The sequence below is a fragment of the Lepisma saccharinum genome, chromosome 2, assembly GCF_977018435.1.
Source record: "Lepisma saccharinum chromosome 2, izLepSacc3.1, whole genome shotgun sequence".
Lineage (NCBI taxonomy): Eukaryota > Metazoa > Arthropoda > Insecta > Zygentoma > Lepismatidae > Lepisma > Lepisma saccharinum.
Genome location: NC_139230.1, coordinates 76,920,640 through 76,942,142, shown reverse-complemented (window position 1 = coordinate 76,942,142; position 21,503 = coordinate 76,920,640). Strand labels below are relative to the sequence as shown.

Genomic DNA, 21,503 nt, shown 5'->3' with positions numbered 1-21,503 from the left:
GATATTGTAAAACAACAGTTGGTCGGTGAAGAAATGATACGTCTTTTACGTCTTACTCGAAAACAATGTTCACAAGTAGATACCACATGAACAATACCTGTAGCTCATCACACATTCAATCCGATTCACTATGTTTCTCTGGATAAAAGTTCTTTCGAAACAATAGAAATTACTTTAAACGATCAAAAAGAAAACCTTTTACCTTTAAGAAACAGTTCCGTTCCTACTATCGCCGTTTTACATTTTCGTAAAAAAACAAAATCCTTTTAAAAAAACCGACATAACACTATTTTCTCAGTCTATATTGGTAAACCAATGAGTCATCATGAATTCGCAAGCAGAATATTACACAACCCAAATACATGGAGGAATCGCACCCATTTTTCGTTCTAACAGAATTCAGAAAGGAAGAGGATTAGTTTCTCTTTTTGCTGGACTTTTCAGAATGGTGAAACCTCTTCTCTGGAGTGGTGCAAAAGTTATCGGAAAAGAAGCTTTAAAAACTGGTGCTAATATTGTTACAGATATTGCAACAAGTCCGCAGACTCCGAAAACTATTGTTCGTCAGCGAATACGTGAAGCTGGTCAGAATCTTAAAACTAGAGCACTACAAAAAATCGATTCTCTGACAGGTTCGGGTATAAGAAGAAGAATTGCAAGAAAAAATACTCATTCGATGTTAAAACATTCAGGTACCCGTGCTAGAACCTCGAGAATCAAGAAAAAACGTACATCCGTAAAACGTCGGAAAACATCGTCGAAATCTAGGAAAACACGTAAAAGAAAAATCAGACAGAATATCAAAGTCAGAGATATTTTTACATGATGATACAGAACAGCACCTGGATAATTTCACAGTTCGACCTTTTTCAGAAAAAAACATACTATTCCGTACAAACGTATTGCTTCCTTCGATAACCAGAATGTAACTTCGTTTCTCGAACCTGTCTGTTTTCGTTTACAGCTGAAGATGGTTGAACAAGATGGGAGTCGTATGAGTGCTCTGCCGTCCGATAATTCTCTCCTCAATATTATATTTCACAATGTAACATTGTCAAGTCAGATAATTTGAAACTATAAAGCACAACGAGAAATCGATTCTCTGACAGGTTCCGGTATAAGAAGAAGAATTACAAGAGAAAAAATCATTAGATGTTAAAACATTCAGGTACCCGTGTTAGAACCTCGAGGATCAGAAAAATCAGACAGAATATCAAAGTCAAAGATATTTTTACACAATGATGCAGAACAACACCTGTATGATATCACAGTTCGATCTTTTTCAGAAAAAACCTATTCAACAAAAATGTCGAAAAAACCTACACTGTTACCTACAAACCTATTGCTTCCATCGATAACCAGAACGTGATACCATTTCTCATACCTGCAACAGCAACAGATTTTCTGGATCTTGCATCTTTTTATCTTCGTTTACAGGTGGAGATGGTTAAACAAGATGGGAGTCGTATGAGTGCTTTGCCGACCGATAATGCAACCACAAAAAATTGTGGGGTAGTAAATTATCTCCTCAATACTATATTTTCACAATGTAACGTTGCTATCAACGGTATATCCTCGACGCTTATTCTGTATTGCGCAATAATAATAATACAGAATAATACAGAATAAGCGTCGAGGATTGCTGTCAAAAGGTGTTGTTTTTCTTCACGACAACGCACGACCACACACTGCAAATGTGACGAAAAACCTCCTACAGGGATTTGGCTGGGACGTGTTTGACCATCCTCCGTACAGCCCTGACCTCGCTCCTAGCGACTTTCATCTGTTCTTACATCTCAAGTCTTTCCTTGGCGGTCAACACTTCAACAATGACGACGAGCTGAAAGAAACTGTTTCCAACTGGTTGAAGACACAGGCGGCAAATTTCTATGAAGAAGGTATACAAAAACTTGTGCCACGCTATGACAAATGCCTGCAAAATTTCGGCAGTTATGTGGAAAAGTAGTTTAAGAGTTGTAGAATTTTGTGCAATAAATAACTTTTCTGTATCTGTACACAATTTAATTTTATTACCAAACGGAACTTACTTTCTGGACGTGCCTTGTATTTTCTGAACACCGAAAAAAACAAATATGTAGCAGTAGGATTCGAAAAACAGACACCTTTCAATCTGGTATGGGAGTTTTCGCAACAAGGAAGATTACCCGTACGAATTAATTCTTCACAGATTAGAGAATTGTGTGTTTTGAAATCTGATTTACTTAATTACGTCGAAACAGGTCGACGATTTAATTATCTCGTCACAGGGAATGTTACTGTCAGTGCTGTAAATTTTTTCGGAAAACGTTGTATTTCCATGTATCAACATTCCTCACCGGATGCTTTTATTTTTACACCCCCGGAACTACATTTATTTTTTTGTGAACTTTTCACACCCTAAGAAAATTAATGAACGAACGTTATCATAAATTACAACCACATATACAGACTTTTGTACATTGTATCGAAAAGAATATGTTTTCAGAAAGAAAAGAAGTACCAGAAAATCTGATAAGCCATTTTCGCGTTCTCTGGTACAACGAATTGATGATTGAAATATATCCTCAAAACAATCTTGGACATTCATTGTTATTATAAATAACTTTAGTATCCATTATGTATTTTTACTGTAAATTTATATCTCTATATGTATATTATTAAATTGTAAATAAAACATTTGAAGAAGGTTAAACATTTTTTATTTTTCTCTAATACAGTAGAAATGGTACATTTTCCAAACATTTTCAACTGCACAGGTTCTTTTCACATTTTTTGATTCACTATGTTTTCTACATTTCTTTTTCTCTACCGAAAGTTTCACACTCTCCAATTTTGGACACCCAAATTCTTCAATATTATCTACGGTTAACGTACTCATACGTTTTTCTCCAATACATTTTTCCAACCATTTAGCTTTTTCAGTACCTTTAACATACACATTTTCATTTACAAGTACAGAATATAAAAGATCTCCTAACTTCTCATACGGTACCCAACCATTTTCCCAGGAGAGTCCGTGTTTGTTTGCACGGAGCCAGTAATTCACACGACGATATTTTTCACTTAGCAAATGTAGACCGTATGGAGGTTTTACTAAATAATAAAATGTACATTCAAAAGGAGACTTCAATATTCCGACTTCTTTCCACACAAATTCACCGTCTTTTCCTCGTAAACCTTGAACGTCCAAAAAACATACATCCATTGTTCAACAGGTAAAAACTGTCAATGTATTTTTAATAGATCCACGACATATAGCACACTTATCGAGTTGTGAGGCACAGGATCGACAACTGACAAAATGTCTACACGGGAGAAACACTATATCACAAACATTCAAAAAACAGATTTTACAAATCATTACAGAATCTACATTTTTTCAATAACACTTTTTAGAGAGTTTTCTCTATTACCACAATATTTACATTCGGCCTTATAATGTAGTAATGCGACACTTCGTATAAAACTACAATGGGGCACTGATGCCAGATGTCCTATAACAGGACAATCTTCCGATGTCCAATCACAAAATCCATAAAAACAATATGAACACAGTACTCTATCACCGTGGCCTGAATAATAAAATCCTGCAGTCACTAACTCTTCAGGTGTCTGTTGTAATCCTACAGGCCACTTTTCGTAAGTTTTGTATCGAGAATCGACTGATAGGTAGTTATTACAATGCCCCGAAAATAGGTAGCAGGGGTAACCGAACACTTTCATAAATCAGCCAAAGAAAAACAATCGGATACAATAGGTGATGGGGTTCCAGGTATTGGTGATAACGGTACCGGCAGAGTATCTTCTACATCACTATCGAACAGAGATCTGGAAAAACCAAGACGATTCGAAGATACCGCTGGAAAACAGGGATGTCCTTCTAATTTACGGAGTAGAGAACGGTTGCAGGTAGTACACCACAAAATAGTTTTGTTCACTAACACGGCAAGCCACTCTTTCACTCTTTGTTTTAAAGATTCAGCAATCTCATCTTCATCCTTCCTCTGAATGAGTTCACACGAACATCTGTGACTTGGAAATCCTGTTCTCCCATCCGTAAACATTTTTCTTTCCACTATCTCCTTCAACGTCTCGCAGGAATGATGGACTGCTTCTCCCGATCTATTGAACAGGTAACATCCGCACCATGGAGCTTCACGTAGTGCTACGTACATAAACGGGAAATGTTTCAACACTCGCTGTACAGCCTCGACAGGTATCGACATCGTCGCAGGATTCTATAACTTCCCAAAACTCCTCGTAACTTATCTCGTAGAAATTCAGAGCTTTCTCCGGTAACGTTATGCAATACTCTGCCATTGTGACACACTCTCGTTTGGAACCCTGCCAAGGAATAACAATGTCTGCTTGTTCACTCGAAAATTAACCCGAGCAGGGAATTTCCGGTCACGTGACTTTCACGTGATTTTGGCGGGAAATTCTTAGAATCGACCCGAATCAGCAATTTCCTATCACGTGATTTTCACGTGATTCACACAGCATTTTCTAAACCTCAACCTCTTATCTATAACCTTTCACCTTTCTCAGACAACACTTTATTCATCATTCAACTGACTCAGTAATTTCCTGTCGAAATCAAGCTCGGGAATTTCCCGTTACGGGGTCAAAAAACTCTTCAACCAATCAAAACACAAAACACCTATGACGTCATCATCTCCTCATCCAAACAACCAATCAAAACTTTCACTCATATCTCAAACCCCGCCCATTTCTGGACTCCCTCCAAATCCAAACAATGCTTGCTTATTCACTGCCCTTTATCATCAATTGATCTTTCATAGATCTTTTCCAATCAATTGATTTATCGGCCTATATCCGGGAACATAACTACTATATATCTATCGATCACTCCCCACCTAGTGGTTGCATGACCTTCTAGTTGGTGGTGGGGTTTGCGTACTCTGATGATCCACTAGGACATACAAGGTGGTTATAATTAAAGTGACGGTGTTCAGAGTGGTATAGCACGGGCTGTAATGAGAGTAGCAGTCTGAAACTTCGTAGATATGCTAATGAAGCAATGCGCTCGCGAATTATGCAAAAAAAAAAGTTCCAATTCTCGCCACCAGGGTAAAAAATGGCGCTTTAAGCAGTCAAAACTTGGTATAGTTACAGGAAAAACACTATAAATCGCAGAAAACAATACTGTTTGTAATAAAATATCGCTACGATTTCACCATTCGAATTACATGAACATTACTAAAGGAAAAAGCAACAAGCGTCACCAACAACAACCAGGGAGCTCACACGATGGTTAGGCAATTTCACCGACTTTGACGTCAGAGTTATGGAAAATTCCACGTTTTGACTGCTTACAGCGCCGTTTTTTACCCTGGTGGCGAGAATTGGAACTATTTTTTTTTATTTGCATAATTCGCGAGCGCATTGCTTCATTAGCATATCTACGAAGTTTCAGACTGCTACTCTCATTACAGCCCGTGCTGTACCACTCTGAACACCGTCACTTTAATTATAACCACCTGGTACCAGCGGTAGCATAGCTACTGGTAGGGTCTCCCATGCTGGGCAGGCTAGTGGTAAAGAGTGAGACTAAGAAGCAACCTACTGGTCAACGGCTCCAATGGCGGAAGAAGATGGATGGCCATCTCAACGGTGAAGGAGGCTGAAGAACCAGGAATCAGGAGGAGTAACACCTCTTTTTTAAAAAACCTTCAGCCAGCTGGCACCAGCTGGTAGTACCTTGTAAGGGCCCCTTGCCAGGGTTACGGTGAAGACCTCAACGGCAACTATGGCGGAGAAGGAGACCTTTGGAACGGCATAGCTGGCGGAAGAGGCACTCATTCTCATTGAGTATAAATATGAGAAAAAGCCACTGACTTGTGGAGGAGGGATCCTAAAAGACTAGGGGAAAATACCCCAACAGAAAATTAGTCTGCTTGGAGGCTCAGGTGGCAGTCCCATCACCAAGGTCGGGTGCTGTGGGCCAATAACCCGCACACTTTAAATCACACTATTAAAGGAACATCAACAAGAGGAAGCCGAACTGATTCTAAGACGACGACATTTGGCCTGAAAATGTCAACGAGAATTGGAATATGTAATGTAAGAACCCTGAGGGAGAGTGGAAAACTACGGCAGGCGGTGGCCTGCATGAATAGCTATTGTCTGAGCATCCTAGGTATAAGTGAAGTCAGATGGTCAGAGTTTGGAGAGGTAAATACCCATGAAGGAGTTACATTCATATATTCCGGAAGACCTGAGGGTGAAGGTGTGAGCCGTGATGGTGTGGGTATATTGATGGACAAGGAAGCAAAAAGGAGCCTTATTCAATGGTATCCAGTGTCTGCGAGGATAATTGTGGCACATTTCAAAACCACTATCAGAAACATCGTTATGATACAGTGTTATGCACCCACAGAAGTAGCAGAGCCTGAAGATAAACAAGAGTTTTATAGGCAGCTCAATGAAACAATAAAGAAGCAAAAAAGGAAGGATATCATAATAATTGGAGGACATTTAAATGCAAAGCTTGGGCAAGACAACGAAGGCCTTGAGCATGTCATGGGTAAACATGGTTTAGGAGAGCGAAATGAGAATGGACAACTTTTTGTGGACTTTTGTGCTAGCCATGAATTAGTTATTGGTGGTACTATATTTCCTCACAAGAAATGCCATATTATAAACTCGAGAAATGATGAGCCTTCCTCAGGCAGATTTGGCTACACTTAAAACAAGTTCAACATGCCCATATGTGCTTTTTGCTCAAGTGTGGAACCCTGTCTAATCCAAGATTTTTGTAAAAATGCCCTCGGGAATTTCCCGTGAAATTGATGACCCCCCTCAGATTGATTTGCCCGCACTTACAAAAGTTGCATCAGCCAGATTGTTGTCCATAAGCTTGTTAAAAATATGCCTCTTTTGATATTGTTTTGGATACACTTGAAATTAAGCCAAGATGCTCATAAAACCCACATACACCCACACCCACCCACACCCACCCACACACACATACACACACACACACCCATACACACACACACACACACATATGTTTACTTCTGGTTTATTTCTATTGCATCATGTTGTGCAACAAATTATTATCCAATATTATGCAACAAATTATAAGGCAAGAGCTCTTGCATCATGCTGTGCAACAAATTATTATCCAATATTATGCATGTGTTGTTTTCTGATTGGTTAATTATGACATAATGTGATGATGTGTTATATTCTGATTGGTTCATTGTTTCAGTTTTAATCCGTGCTTAGGGTATATAAAGAGATTTTGCATTACATATCAGCCAGTATTGTGAGAGTGGCTGAGGAGTACAGATGTGTTGTTACAGTGCTTCTCATACTACAGGCCTGTTTGGTTTAATATATAACATTTCTTATTATTCACATTAAATATATTTCTGGTATATTGAACAAAAGGGCTTATATTTTGTATAAAAAATCTGATATTTGTTACATCCAGCTTGTTTGTTGTAATCCACTCATATTTAGAGTCAGGCTTATATCTGTCCCAGCCTGTTATACAAAAATCAATACATAACACACAGTGTTAGGTCATTGCCTTTCTAGGACATGCATGTCTGTGCAGGCATTTGTGGAAGGTCAGTGTAGATCAATATTTATTCTCTTTTTCCACTTGTAGGCTATTAGCTTTACAACCTGGCAGAGTAAGCATAGAGTTTTGATTAAAACCCAAGAAATTTTATATAATAAACCGATGATAAAAATTAATAATAATATTAATAATAATTAATAATATTAACATTAAATATATACAAGAAATATACAAAGCACACTGCTGAACTCAACTTATATTTTTTATTCAGTATAAAGTTTTGAATTGAAGCCCAGGAAATTTTATATAATAAACAACAACAAAAATGTCGAATCAAAAATATTGTAATCAATGCAATAAGAATATATCCAGCCCCAATTGGGCTAGGCATCAAAATAATTGTGTTCTAGATAAATGCAGAACCCCTACAACAACATGCCCCAAATGCCATAGAAAATATAGCATGGAATATTTCACTTATAAACATAAAGGTACTTGTTCTGCACAGTCATCAACATTGCCCCCCACAACCATCGACATCTGGTCTGAAAAGGAAGCATGAAACACCTGTTAATGCTGGACCAGCAAAGCAGCCATGCTATGCACCACCTATCCATAGCAGTTTTAATGGCCAACTTAGGGATCACCGGTTTGTATCAGAGCCAAAATGTGACATTAAGAATTTTTTGAACAGTATAAATCCAGATGTGCAGGCAATTCTAAATGCACAAAATGGCTCTTATAAGCTGTCCCTCAAATTGTTTACACAATATAAGAAGCCAAATGGCACAAAATTTACACAGCCCCACATAACAGAAACTGTACCGGTATATTCAAATGCAAATTCAGACAAAATAATAAGCAGTTTGATAGATCAATTGAATATTAAACACTCTGAATTTGCTGGAAAAGAGTCTGGATGGAGCCTATGCGGATCTCCACACAAGCTCTATGTTAATATTTCTGAATTCAGCCCATTACAAGGATCTACATATTTGCCATTACCTGCCAATATTAAAAACAAACAAGCCGTGGTTAATATAAAAAATAATGATGAGAAATGCTTTTTGTGGTGTATTTTAGCTGCTTTCTATCCAGTTTCAAGGCATCCTGAGCGAATAAGTTATTATAAACAGCATGAACATGATTTTGATGAAGCAATGGAGGGTTTAGAATATCCAATGTCTGTTCAGAATATTGATAGATTTGAAAAAAAGGCCAGGAATATCAATGGTAAACAATTATCTATTAATGTTTTTATTTGTTCTACTGGCCGTGGCAATTGCTTGATAGATCCTCTCAGAATCAGTACATTTGATGATGATTCTGCTGTTCCGATTGATCTGCTCTTAATTGAAGGGGATGATACACACCAATATACTCTGATACAAAATCTTGAAGCTTTAGTCAGAACACAACTAGACAAATTTAATAGAACATTTAAGTTGTGCCGAAGATGTTTAACTGTATTTGATGGTCAAAAAATGGTAAATGGGGTTCGTGAAAAAAATGCAGAAATTGCTAAAAACAAGTTAATTGAGCATCTGAAATACTGTGGCAACCATAAACCTGTTCATATGGTGATGCCTAATCCAAGTGAAAATGCCAAATTCAAAAAATTTGAAGCCTTGTTGGAACACCCAGCATATATAGTCTGTGATTTTGAATCAAATCTCCAACCTCTTGCATTCTGCAGCCCAGATCCTGATGAATCTTCAATTACACCATACCAGTTACATGAACCTTCTAGTTTTTATTATGTTGTTGTACAGGATGGTGTTGTTAGTAAAGAATATTTATACATGGGAGCAGATGCCATCAAAGAATTTGCACATAGAATAGAAAATGAGTGCCATGACATAGCATCTAATATCTTATTAAAATCAAAACCCATGTTGCCTTTAACAGAGAAACAGATTAAAGATTTCAACAATGCAGAAAAATGCCCGGTATGTGATTCTGAATTTTCAGATACAAATATCAAGGTACATCACCATTCTCATACAGATGGTAAATTCTTAATGGCCCTGTGTAATAGCTGTAATATTAAGATCCAGAGACCAAAATGTGTCCCTATATTTTGCCATGGTGCATCTAATTATGATTTCCATCATCTGATCAGGTACGAGGGGTTTAACAAGCAGAATTTAAATATTTTAGCAGAAAATAATGAAAAATATATTGCCATTAGCAAAATAATTAAAGTTAATGGTGTTTCTATTCACTTAAGATTTCTTGATTCCTACAGAATTCTGTCTGCTAGCCTGGCTACACTGGCCAGTCAATTATCTGATGATCAATTCAAAATCACATGTGCTTTGTTTCCAAATCAGGACCTGAAATTAATTAGGCGGAAGGGTGTATACCCATATGACTATGTTACAGATTTTTTTAAATTTGATGAGTGTTCTCTGCCACCACAACAAGAGTTTTACAGCAAAATCAGAGCATCTGGAATTACTGATGATGATTATCACCATGCCCAGTTGATGTGGAACAATTTAAAATGCCAGACATTTGGTGATTATCACAAGGCATATTTAAAACTTGATGTGACCCTCTTAGCTGATATACTTCAGGCATTTAGAAAATCTTCCATTCAAAATTATAAGCTGGATCCAATGTAGTTTTACAGTGCTCCGGGCCTAGCATGGTCTGCAATGTTTTTAAACACTAAAATGCAATTGGATCTGATCCAGGATCAAGATATGTATCTGTTTATGGAACAATGTATAAGAGGAGGCATGGTGCAATGTTCTCAGAGATATGCCAGAGCAAATAACAAGTATATTCTCAATTATGATCCAGCACTGCCATCAAATTATATACTGTATGTGGATGCAAACAGCCTGTATGGTTATGCTATGATGGATAAACTGCCATATGCAGGGCTTGAGTGGGTTGAAGATTTCAATATTGAAGATCTTAAGGATTTTGATGACAGTAACTATGGCCTGTTCTTAGAGGTTGATCTGACAATTCCTGATGATTTACACAACACATTTTCTGATCTGCCCCCAATTCCTGAGGTTGAGTGCTCACCTGGCTCTAAACAAAAGAAATTGATGATGACTCTAGAGCCAAAACAGGATTATGTCATATATTACAAAAACCTCCAGTTCCTGATGCATCATGGTGTTCAAGTGACCAAAGTTGGCAAAGTTTTGAGGTTCAGGCACTGAAGATGGTTGAAACCATATATTGATACAAACACAGTGCATAGCCGAGGTTAAAGAAAAAATTGAGACACTTGAAAATTTTATGAACAACTTGCCATCTTCTGCCATCTCGGCTATGGCATTGTTCAGAGGGTCCAGATTAGGTATCTCCAGTGATTGAATCTGTTCCTTTAGAGTGGAAATCACTAGATCAAAATCTTCTTGTGATTTTATGCTTTTGACAATTGTTTGGAGCTGTGTCTTGACATTATTTATGTGCTCTTCCAATTGTTGTTTCAATTGCTCAGAGTTGCTGGCCTGGGTCTTAAATTTGGCTTGAAGAGCTGCTACAGCTTCCTCTAAATTTTGAAAATTATCCAATGTAGCCAAATCAGTATATTTCTGAAGCAGCACTTTGAGTTCTGAGTCAATTTTAAGAAGAGGGTCCATGCATTGTGATTGTAAATTTGTAATTTCTAGTTGAAGACTGGCATTGAGTGTGGTTTGTAAAGCTTGTAAATCACTTCTTAATTTTTTCACTCTGACATCAAGCATCAGAATCTCATCACTGTGATCTTCATGTCTTGTATGGCCAAATATATCATTAGGCATTTTGTTTTAGTGGTTATTTATTATTGAATATCTAATTCTTAATTCTATAAAAAAGGTATAAGCTTGTCATAGGATCCAGGGACCTCAATATATAAGCAGTCACCAGCAGAAACAGTGTATACAGTGCCAGAAACCATGTTTGAGTGCTTAATTCTATCAATATTTCTCCCTACTGAAATCTTGACATTACCCTCAGGGGTTGTAATAAATTGCAATTGACCACCTACAGGTAATTGGTAATGATTTAAATTATTGTTAAATATGTACAATGTTTTACCTGTTTCATCATCAACATCTGTAAGTATGCTGTTCAGATGAATAATTAACAAAGCACTTAGTTTAGATATCATATCAGAAGAGGGTTGTGGTGTTGGCAGGTCCATAATAGCCTGTTTTTTGAACCCAAATAAGTTCATAGGCATGTTTATTTATTTCAAATCATGCTCTGTAATTGGGCATTGATTACCACTTTTCAAATCACAATGACCCCCATGGTAGAGTATGTATGCCACATGATAAAATGCATCTCTTATCATCATGTGGATCCAGAGCCACTTTTCTTACAATATTTGTAGTCAACAAGTGATCCACACTCTGAATTCTGGATTCTGATGTTCTGATTGTGCTACATAATTTGAGGCAATTTTTGTAATCTTCAAATTCAAGCTCTTTGTCTACAGTCACTCTGCCAATGCCCTTGGCCTTTTTGGCAACAGCGCCACTACATGTTTCAAAACTGTACATCTTGGCCCTTAACCCAGCAAATGCCACAATAACATCACCAAGTGTCTCATCTTTTAACTTGCCAGGCACCTTTTCGTTGTGGTGTTTAATTTTTGAATGTTCAGTGGTATCAAAATATTTAAACAATTCAGGCTGTGCTATATCTTGATAAACATCTTCTGTTTGATTATCAAGAATAAAACTATCTGTGTCCATGTACATCAGTTTTACACGATCCTTATAAAAAGGCTTCAACACATTATAATAGAGCTCCAGCATGTGTAATTTGGCCAATTCCAATATCACAGCCCCTACATAAATAGGCTTATCAAACTTAATCTTTCTTTTTTTCATGTTGAAAAGTGCCATATTTTCATCATAAATTCTTCTGTAATTGAAGTTGGCTTTGCTATCAATTTTTTGCTCCGGCTGGGGTCAGTAATTAATTTAACATCAGTATATTTTCTGACATTTTCTATTGTTTTGCCATACACAGAATTGACCATCAATTTAAACAAGGTCTTATCAAATTGGCTCATTGCAGATGTTTGAAGCACTGTGTTTGTATCAATATATGGTTTCAACCATCTTGAGTGCCTGAACCTCAAAACTTTGCCAACTTTGGTCACTTGAACACCATGATGCATCAGGAACTGGAGGTTTTTGTAATATATGACATAATCCTGTTTTGGCTCTAGAGTCATCATCAATTTCTTTTGTTTAGAGCCAGGTGAGCACTCAACCTCAGGAATTGGGGGCAGATCAGAAAATGTGTTGTGTAAATCATCAGGAATTGTCAGATCAACCTCTAAGAACAGGCCATAGTTACTGTCATCAAAATCCTTAAGATCTTCAATATTGAAATCTTCAACCCACTCAAGCCCTGCATATGGCAGTTTATCCATCATAGCATAACCATACAGGCTGTTTGCATCCACATACAGTATATAATTTGATGGCAGTGCTGGATCATAATTGAGAATATACTTGTTATTTGCTCTGGCATATCTCTGAGAACATTGCACCATGCCTCCTCTTATACATTGTTCCATAAACAGATACATATCTTGATCCTGGATCAGATCCAATTGCATTTTAGTGTTTAAAAACATTGCAGACCATGCTAGGCCCGGAGCACTGTAAAACTACATTGGATCCAGCTTATAATTTTGAATGGAAGATTTTCTAAATGCCTGAAGTATATCAGCTAAGAGGGTCACATCAAGTTTTAAATATGCCTTGTGATAATCACCAAATGTCTGGCATTTTAAATTGTTCCACATCAACTGGGCATGGTGATAATCATCATCAGTAATTCCAGATGCTCTGATTTTGCTGTAAAACTCTTGTTGTGGTGGCAGAGAACACTCATCAAATTTAAAAAAATCTGTAACATAGTCATATGGGTATACACCCTTCCGCCTAATTAATTTCAGGTCCTGATTTGGAAACAAAGCACATGTGATTTTGAATTGATCATCAGATAATTGACTGGCCAGTGTAGCCAGGCTAGCAGACAGAATTCTGTAGGAATCAAGATTCTTAAGTGAATAGAAACACCATTAACTTTAATTATTTTGCTAATGGCAATATATTTTTCATTATTTTCTGCTAAAATATTTAAATTCTGCTTGTTAAACCCCTCGTACCTGATCAGATGATGGAAATCATAATTAGATGCACCATGGCAAAATATAGGGACACATTTTGGTCTCTGGATATTAATATTACAGCTATTACACAGGGCCATTAAGAATTTACCATCTGTATGAGAATGGTGATGCACCTTGATATTTGTATCTGAAAATTCAGAATCACATACCGGGCATTTTTCTGCATTGTTGAAATCTTCATTCTGATCCTCTGTTAAAGGCAACATGGGTTTTGATTTTAATAAGACATTAGATGCTATGTCATGGCACTCATTTTCTATTCTATGTGCAAATTCTTTGATGGCATCTGCTCCCATGTATAAATATACTTTACTAACAACACCATCCTGTACAATTACATAATAAAAACTAGAAGGTTCATGTAGCTGGTATGATGTACTTGAAGATTCATCAGGATCTGGGCTGCAGAATGCAAGGGGTTTGAGGTTTGATTCAAAATCACAGACTATATATGCTGGGTGTTCCAACAAGGCTTCAAATTTTTTGAATTTGGCATTTTCATTTGGATTAGGCATCACCATATGAACAGGTTTATGGTTGCCACAGTATTTCAGATGCTCAATTAACTTGTTTTTAGCAATTTCTGCATTCCTTTCACGAACCCCATTTATTATTTTTTAACCATCAAATACAGTCAAACATCTTCTGCACAACTTGAATATTGTATTGGATTTGCCTTGTTGTTTTCTGACTAAAGCTTCAAGACTGTGTATCAGAGTGTAATGGTGTGTGTCATCCCCTTCAATTAAGAGCAGATCAATCGGAACAGCAGAATCATCATCAAGTGTACTGATTCTGAGAGGATCTATCAAGCAATTGCCACGGCCAGTAGAACAAATAAATACATTAATAGATAATTGTTTACCATTGATATCCCTGCCCTTTTTTTCAAATTTATCAATATTCTGAACAGACATTGGATATTCTAAACCCTCCATAGCATCATCAAAATCATGTTCATGCTGTTTATAATAACTTATTCTCTCAGGATGCCTTAAAACTGGATACAAAGCAGCTAACATACACCACAAAAAGCATTTCTCATCATTATTTTTTATATTAACCACGGCTTGTTTGTTTTTAATATTGGCAGGTAATGGCAAATATGTAGATCCTTGTAATGGGCTGAATTCAGAAATATTAACATAGAGCTTGTGCGGAGATCCGCATAGGCTCCATCCAGACTCTTTTCCAGCAAATTCAGAGTGTTTAATATTCAATTGATCTATCAAACTGCTTATTATTTTGTCTGAATTTGCATTTGAATATACCGGTACAGTTTCTGTTATGTGGGGCTGTGTAAATTTTGTGCCATTTGGCTTCTTATATTGTGTAAACAATTTGAGGGACAGCTTATAAGAGCCATTTTGTGCATTTAGAATTGCCTGCACATCTGGATTTATACTGTTCAAAAAATTCTTAATGTCACATTTTGGCTCTGATACAAACCGGTGATCCCTAAGTTGGCCATTAAAACTGCTATGGATAGGTGGTGCATAGCATGGCTGCTTTGCTGGTCCAGCATTAACAGGTGTTTCAAGCTTCCTTTTCAGACCAGATGTAGATGGTTGTGGGGGCAATGTTGATGACTGTGCAGAACAAGTACCTTTATGTTTATAAGTGAAATATTCCATGCTATATTTTCTATGGCATTTGGGGCATGTTGTTGTAGGGGTTCTGCATTTATCTAGAACACAATTATTTTGATGCCTAGCCCAATTGGGGCTGGATATATTCTTATTGCATTGATTACAATATTTTTGATTCGACATTTTTGTTGTTGTTTATTATATAAAATTTCCTGGGCTTCAATTCAAAACTTTATACTGAATAAAAAATATAAGTTGAGTTCAGCAGTGTGCTTTGTATATTTCTTGTATATATTTAATGTTAATATTATTAATTATTATTAATATTATTATTAATTTTTTATCATCGGTTTATTATATAAAATTTCTTGGGTTTTAATCAAAACTCTATGCTTACTATGCCAGGTTGTAAAGCTAATAGCCTACAAGTGGAAAAAGAGAATAAATATTGATCTACACTAACCTTCCACAAATGCCTGCACAGACATGCATGTCCTAGAAAGGCAATGACCTAACACTGTGTGTTATGTATTGATTTTTGTATAACAGGCTGGGACAGATATAAGCCTGACTCAAAATATGAGTGGATTACAACAAACAAGCTGGATGTAACAAATATCAGATTTTTTATACAAAATATAATCCCTTTTGTTCAATTTACCAGAAATATATTTAATATGAATAATAAGAAATGTTATATATTAAACCAAACAGGCCTGTAGTATGAGAAGCACTGTAACAACACATCTGTACTCCTCAGCCACTCTCACAATACTGGCTGATATGTAATGCAAAATCTCTTTATATACCCTAAGCACGGATTAAAACTGAAACAATGAACCAATCAGAATATAACACATCATCACATTATGTCATAATTAACCAATCAGAAAACAACACATGCATAATATTGGATAATAATTTGTTGCACAGCATGATGCAAGAACTCTTGCCTTATAATTTGTTGCATAATATTGGATAATAATTTGTTGCACAACATGATGCAATAGAAATAAACCAGAAGTAAACATATGTGTGTGTGTGTGTGTGTATGGGTGTGTGTGTGTGTATGTGTGTGTGGGTGGGTGTGGGTGGGTGTGGGTGTATGTGGGTTTTATGAGCATCTTGGCTTAATTTCAAGTGTATCCAAAACAATATCAAAAGAGGCATATTTTTAACAAGCTTATGGACAACAATCTGGCTGATGCAACTTTTGTAAGTGCGGGCAAATCAATCTGAGGGGGTCATCATTTCACGGGAAATTCCCGAGGGCATTTTTACAAAAATCTTGGATTAGACAGGGTTCCACACTTGAGCAAAAAGCTCATATGGGCATGTTGAACTTGTTTTAAGTGTAGCCAAATCTGCCTGAGGGGGGCTCATCATTTCTCGAGTTTATAATATGGCCTTTCCCACTACTGGTAACGTGGGTATCACCAGACCATAGAACAGAAAACCAGATAGACCAAGTGGCAATTGGACGGAGGTGGCGACGTTCGCTACAGGATGTAAGAAACAAGAGAGGTGCGGACATTGGGAGTGATTATCATTTGTTAGTGGCTAACTTTAAAATGAAAATTCAAGCTGAGAAGAAGAGAATGGAACAGACAAGTAAGCGGTATGATGTTAGTAAGTTGAAGAATAAGAATATCCACGAAACCTTCAGGATTGAACTGAGAAATCGGTTCCAAGTATTGACCGATGAAAGTGAGCAGAATGAAACAATTGAAAGAGAATGGACAAAAATTCGATCTGCCTTCGCAGAAGTAAGTGAAAAGGTTCTGGGCTTTAAGGATAGGAGGAAAAAAGATTGGATGACTCTGACCTGTAAAAGGATTAATGAGCAAAAAGTAATTAAGGAGGCAATGAACTCAAGCAGGACAAGGGCAAGGAAGGCAGAATTGCAAACAAAGTATACAGAGAAGGACCGAGAAGTAAAGAGTAGTGTTTGTAGGGATCAAAGAAATTGGGTAGACAATCTGTCTCAGCAGGCGGAGGAAGCAGCAAAAAAGAGGAATCTTAAGGAACTATACAAAATTAAAAAAGTTCTGTCAAGGAAACAGATGCAGAGAAATCGACCAGTGAGAAGTAAAGATGGTATCCTCCTTACGAATACTGGGGACCAACTGAAACGTTGGAGGGAGCACTTCGCTGCAACCCTTAATCGCTCTGTGGATGCTCAGATAGACCAGGGGGAAGAGGAAGATGAGAATGATGGTGATGTTGGCCCCAGTGTAAGAATTAGGACGGATGTTCCAACATTAGGAGAGATTAAACAGGCTCTGAGAAAGGTACGTAATTGTAAAGCAGCTGGTGTCGACAACATACCACCGGAAGTGATGAAAAGTGATATAAACACCACAGCAAATATGTTGCAGCCCTTATTTGAGAAGATATGGATAGAGGGAGTGATGCCTAAGGACTGGAGGTGAAGCTACCGAAAAAAGGGGATACATCAAAGTGTGACAACTGGAGAGGTATAGCACTTCTCTCCATTCCGAGTAAGATTTTGACTAGAGTTATTCTAAACAGAATTAAAGAGCATGTTAACTTGAGACTCAGAAGAGAACAGGCATGGTTTCGACCAAATCGCTCCTGTATTGATCAAATTAACACCTTGCGGATAATTATGGAGCAATGTATAGAATGGTCATCTCGTCTCTATACAGTTTTCGTTGACTTCGAGAAAGCATTCAACAGAAATGCAATGTGGTAGGAAGTGAAACGATATGGAGTGCCCACAAAAATTCTTGATCTTATCCGAGAAACGTACCGTGATTATACATATAGAGTTATACATGAAGGCCGTGTATCTGAACCAATAGATGTGCAGTCTGGAGTGACACAAGGTTGTATATTATCACCTAAAATGTTCCTGATCGTGATCGATGCAGTGATGCGGAATGTAATAGGAGGGAAAAGACGTGGTATCCAATGGGGATTGACTAACAGACTAGAAGACCTTTATTTTGCAGACGATTTGTGCTTCTTATTTGAAGCACATGATGATATGCAAACAAAACTAGCAGATCTGATAGAAAGTGCAAAAAAAGCAGGACTTGTGATTAACTCCAAGAAGACCAAGGCACTGAGGATTAACTCCACAAAAACAACCCCCGTTTAATATTGGTAAAGAGATTATTGAAAATGTGGATAGCTTTACTTACCTGGGTAGCGTGGTGGCAAAAGACGGAGGGGCTGCACAGGATGTTTCTAAACGAATCCAAAAAGCAAATGGTACCTTTGTGAGGCTCTATCCAGTATGGAAAAACAAGAATATATCTATGAAGACCAAACTTCGTATTTTTCGAAGTAATGTTAAGTCTGTACTGTTGTATGGGTCTGAGAGATGAAAAGTAACAAAAACGATTACCTCTAAATTACAGACCTTCATCAATCGCTGCCTGAGAAAAATTTTGAATATCTTTTGGCCAGAAGTGATTCAAAACCAAGAACTTTGGAGAAAATCTGGAGAAACCGAGGTGTCCATGCAAATAAAGCGGCGAAAAAGGAATTGGATAGGGCATACGTTGAGGAAGGAAAATGAGGCTGTCGAGAGAGAGGCACTAGACTGGAACCCGCAGGGAAGAAGGAAAAGAGGGAGGCCTAGACAGACGTGCGAATATCTGTTCACGCTGAGGCCTTGGAGGAAGGAAAGAGCTGGAATGCAGTGAAGAGAATTGCCGTCAGTAGGACCAGGTGGAGATGCTTTGTAGATGCCCTATGTTCCACAGGGAACAACAGAAATTAAGTCAAGTAAGTCAAGTATCGATCTCTATATATTTATCAATATATATCTATCTATATATATATTTATATCTATATCTATTTATATCTTTCTATAACAATATGTATCACTATCATCTATGTCCATATCTATCTATTTCTATATCCATATATATCTAACTCTATATCTATTTCAATCGATATTTATAACTATCTACATAAATATATACATAATCTATCTATATCTACATCTATCTTAATATATATTTATTTCTATATGTTTCTATATCTATATCTAAATCTATCTAAATTTATATCTATATCTAAATCTAATTATATTTATATCTATCTATATATCTATATGTATCTCTATCATGTATGTCTATAACTATCTATTTCTATATCTACATATATCTAACTCTATATCCATTTCAATTCATATATATAACTATCTATTTCCATATCTATTTATATCTAGCTGTATATCTATATTTCTATATCAATATCTCTATATCTATATTCATCTGTATCTATATCTATATTATATGTATCTTTATCTATCAATATTTATATCTATCTGCATCTATATCTTCCTAAATTTATATCTATTTATAATTAAATCTCTATATCTTTATATATATATATATATCTATATATATCTATTTCTTCACCTATATGTATTTCTATCTATGTATAAGTATATTTCAATCTATATTTATAACTATCTATATATATATATATATATATAAATCATCTATCTATATCCACATCTATCTAAATAAATATATCTATTTCAATCTATATATATCTATCAATACAGATAAAAATATAATTTTCTATCTATATCTATCCATCTATATCTATTTTTATATGTAGCTTTTCTATCTATATCTACATCTATCTATACATATATCTATATATATTTATATCTATCCACATCTATATATATCTAAATCTATAACTACCTACATCTATCTAAATTTATTTTTATTTATCTATTACTTTTATATCTATTTCAATCTATATTTATAACTATCAATATAGATAAAGATATAATTATCTATCTACATTAATCTATATCTATTCTTATCTAGATTATATCTATCTATATCTTCCTAAATCTATATCTATTTATATATACATTTCTCTGTCTCTTTATCTATATTTAAATATATCACAAAATATATTTTAATCTATATTAATAACTATCTACATATATATATATATATATATATATATATATATATATATCAATATATATCTATTTCTATATCTTTCTAAATCTATATCTCTTTGTATCTGTAACTATATCTAACTATATATAAATATCTATCTATATATATATCTATATTTTTATCTCTATCTAAATCTATAACTACCTACATCTATCTAAATTTATCTATATCTATATTTATCTTTTACTTTCTATATATATTTCAATCTATATTTATAATTATCAATATAGATAAAGATATAATTATCTATCTATATGTTAGTAGTATCAATAATCTTTAACGCCTAACAATAGACCTTTTAATTGACATTAATGGTTTTTTTCATTCCTTATCGAGGGGTGACGCTATTGTTAATTAATCTAGGGCCACGTGTCGGCGGGTGGAGGAGGAGATGAGTCATCGATGACTCATGCACACGTGTGAGTTTAAAATTAATGGTTTACCATTAGTGCACAAAAGATACTATTATGTATTCCGTTTTTACCCTAACCTAACCCTTTTGTTGTATTTTATATATGCGTTTCTGCCGGATATGAGTCACAGATAATTTATACAGACGTTGGAGTTTGGAATTAATGGTTTTTCTATTAATGTACAAAAGACACTATTATGGAGTTCGAAAAGTAAGATCGCAGTGCAAGAGTTGTAGATTACAGAGCTTACGTAGTTAGAGTCGGATCTCCAAGTAGCTAGAATAATCCTCTTTGTTTTATCTTGAATTAATATAATCATCGTAGTTAATGGGCATTGCTTATGGTCCCAGGTTCGAATCCTGGTGACCGTGAAAATGAGTGCTGACTATGATTATGATAATACGTATATATCAGGCTTCTTACATTTTTATTTCATATGGATTTATGTGCTTGCTGCTGACCATGAGTGAGTAATGATATATGATGAATAATAATGAAAGGTAAATGATAATGAATGATGAGTGATGATTATATCAAATTTATTATTTCTGCCCAAGGTAAATTATATATGATGTAGAGAGTAATCATGTTAGGAGATGCACTGATATTAAAATACATCTCTTAAGTGATTTTGAACGATGATGTACAATGAATTGAACAATTATTCTTGTTATACTTATGACAAAACAATATAAATGATAATAAATGTCATGAATATTTTGTGAGACGAGTAACCCTATATGAACTAACCACTGTTTATCTGAGGAGAAACAAACGAAACATTTATTAGGACTACATGCGAAAAGAAACCAGCTATCATAT

The 21,503-nt window shown here is 35.8% G+C and overlaps 1 protein-coding gene across 1 annotated transcript; it reads left to right on the top strand.

Moving 5' to 3' along the window:
• The first annotated feature begins 6,057 nt into the window (after positions 1-6,057).
• Positions 6,058-17,739, top strand: LOC145982624 (uncharacterized). Its single transcript, XM_083116010.1, has 2 exons — positions 6,058-6,628; positions 16,892-17,739. The coding sequence occupies exons 1-2, from the start codon at positions 6,058-6,060 to the stop codon at positions 17,737-17,739; spliced, it is 1,419 nt and encodes a 472-aa protein (XP_082972136.1).
• Positions 17,740-21,503: the final 3,764 nt, after the last annotated feature.